This window comes from Mus caroli, chromosome 16 (genome assembly GCF_900094665.2).
Source record: "Mus caroli chromosome 16, CAROLI_EIJ_v1.1, whole genome shotgun sequence".
NCBI lineage: Eukaryota > Metazoa > Chordata > Mammalia > Rodentia > Muridae > Mus > Mus caroli.
Genome location: NC_034585.1, coordinates 20,231,872 through 20,233,176, shown reverse-complemented (window position 1 = coordinate 20,233,176; position 1,305 = coordinate 20,231,872). Strand labels below are relative to the sequence as shown.

The 1,305-nt window shown below is 44.4% G+C and overlaps 1 protein-coding gene across 1 annotated transcript in view; it reads left to right on the top strand.

Moving 5' to 3' along the window:
* Positions 1–791: 791 nt before the first annotated feature.
* The window catches only part of LOC110312040 (T-kininogen 2-like), a gene marked incomplete at its 5' end in the record, with an annotated part of 24,900 nt that continues 24,386 nt past the window's right edge, over positions 792–1,305 (top strand). The window contains one exon of the mRNA XM_029470741.1: positions 792–1,013. Coding sequence (XP_029326601.1) covers positions 792–1,013 — 222 coding nt within the window. The remainder of the gene's footprint in view (positions 1,014–1,305) is intronic.

The window sequence follows — 1,305 nt, the reverse complement described above, 5'->3', positions numbered from 1 at the left end:
GTGTAAGATTTTTTTTTTTATTTAAGTTTACAGACTAGAGAGATGGCTCAGTGGTTCAGAGAACTGGCTACTCTTGGGGGGTGGGGCTGGGATCAGTTCTCAGCACTTATGGTAGCCACAACCATCTCTAACTCCAGTTCCAGGGACTACGGTGTGTCTTCTGGCCATCCTGGGCACCAGGCACACATAGAGTATATATATACATACATTTGGGCATACACTCACACTCTTAAGATAAAAATTAAGAATTTACATTTAAAAGTCTTTCAATAAATAAATTTAATGTAAAAGACTTTCTTTGGATTGGACACATTATTTCATCATGAAAAAAATCCCAGTCCTTTGACAGCATGAGGATAAACAGAAAGCCCTGAGGGACACAGGCGTGTGAGATTCAGAAGGTGAAGGGAAGCCTCTGTTTCTCTCTGCAGCACAGCCCGCAGTCTGCTTCCTCCTCTCAGAACCATATCCCCTAGTGTCTCCACTGCTGACAGATGGGGCTCATGGGAGTTTCCTTGTACAAGGTCCATGTAGCTCTCCTGGCCTTGACCTCATGGTGGTCCTGTCTCAATCCACCAAGTGTGCTACTGGAATTCCAGGCTTCATCCTATGCCCAGCTTCACCCAGAGATGTTGAACTCATAGATGTACATACATGTAAACCAGGATTTACATAAAAGAGAGCAGGGATAATACCATGGATACTGCTTTGAAATCACTGAGAGTATAAACATATTATGAACATCAGTCCAAGGAGTATTTATACACCTGTAAACATTTATTTTTTAATAAACACGGCTGTTCTTGTGTCTGCTCAGGACTGCTGTTTGTAATGTGTCAGGGTCCACAAACTTGCTGCTGGGTCCCCTGAGTGACTCCAGATGTCACCCTTGCTTTCCTCAGGATGGCTCTCCAACCTTTTATTTCTTCAATTATCAAATCAAGGAGGGCAACTGCTCTGCTCAGAGTGGCCTCGCCTGGCAGGACTGTGACTTCAAGGACGCCGAGGAAGCCGTGAGTGTGCTCTTTATAGGAAAGCCCCAGCCTGCCCCACACAACCCTCAGGGTGCTGTGAGATGCACAGGAGACTGGTAAATGACAGATCAGTGGGAAACTTATACCAGTGTGGGGCATTCCTGGCCACTTGGTTCCTAGGTGCTTTTTTACTCACTCAGTCATCAGCTGTTCATGGTGACAAAATTCAAAGTCCTTTTAGCTGTTTTGCAGTGAACAGTTGTATTAGTTAGGGTTTTACTGCTGTGAACAGACACCATGACCAAGGCAAGTCTTATAAAAAAACAACATT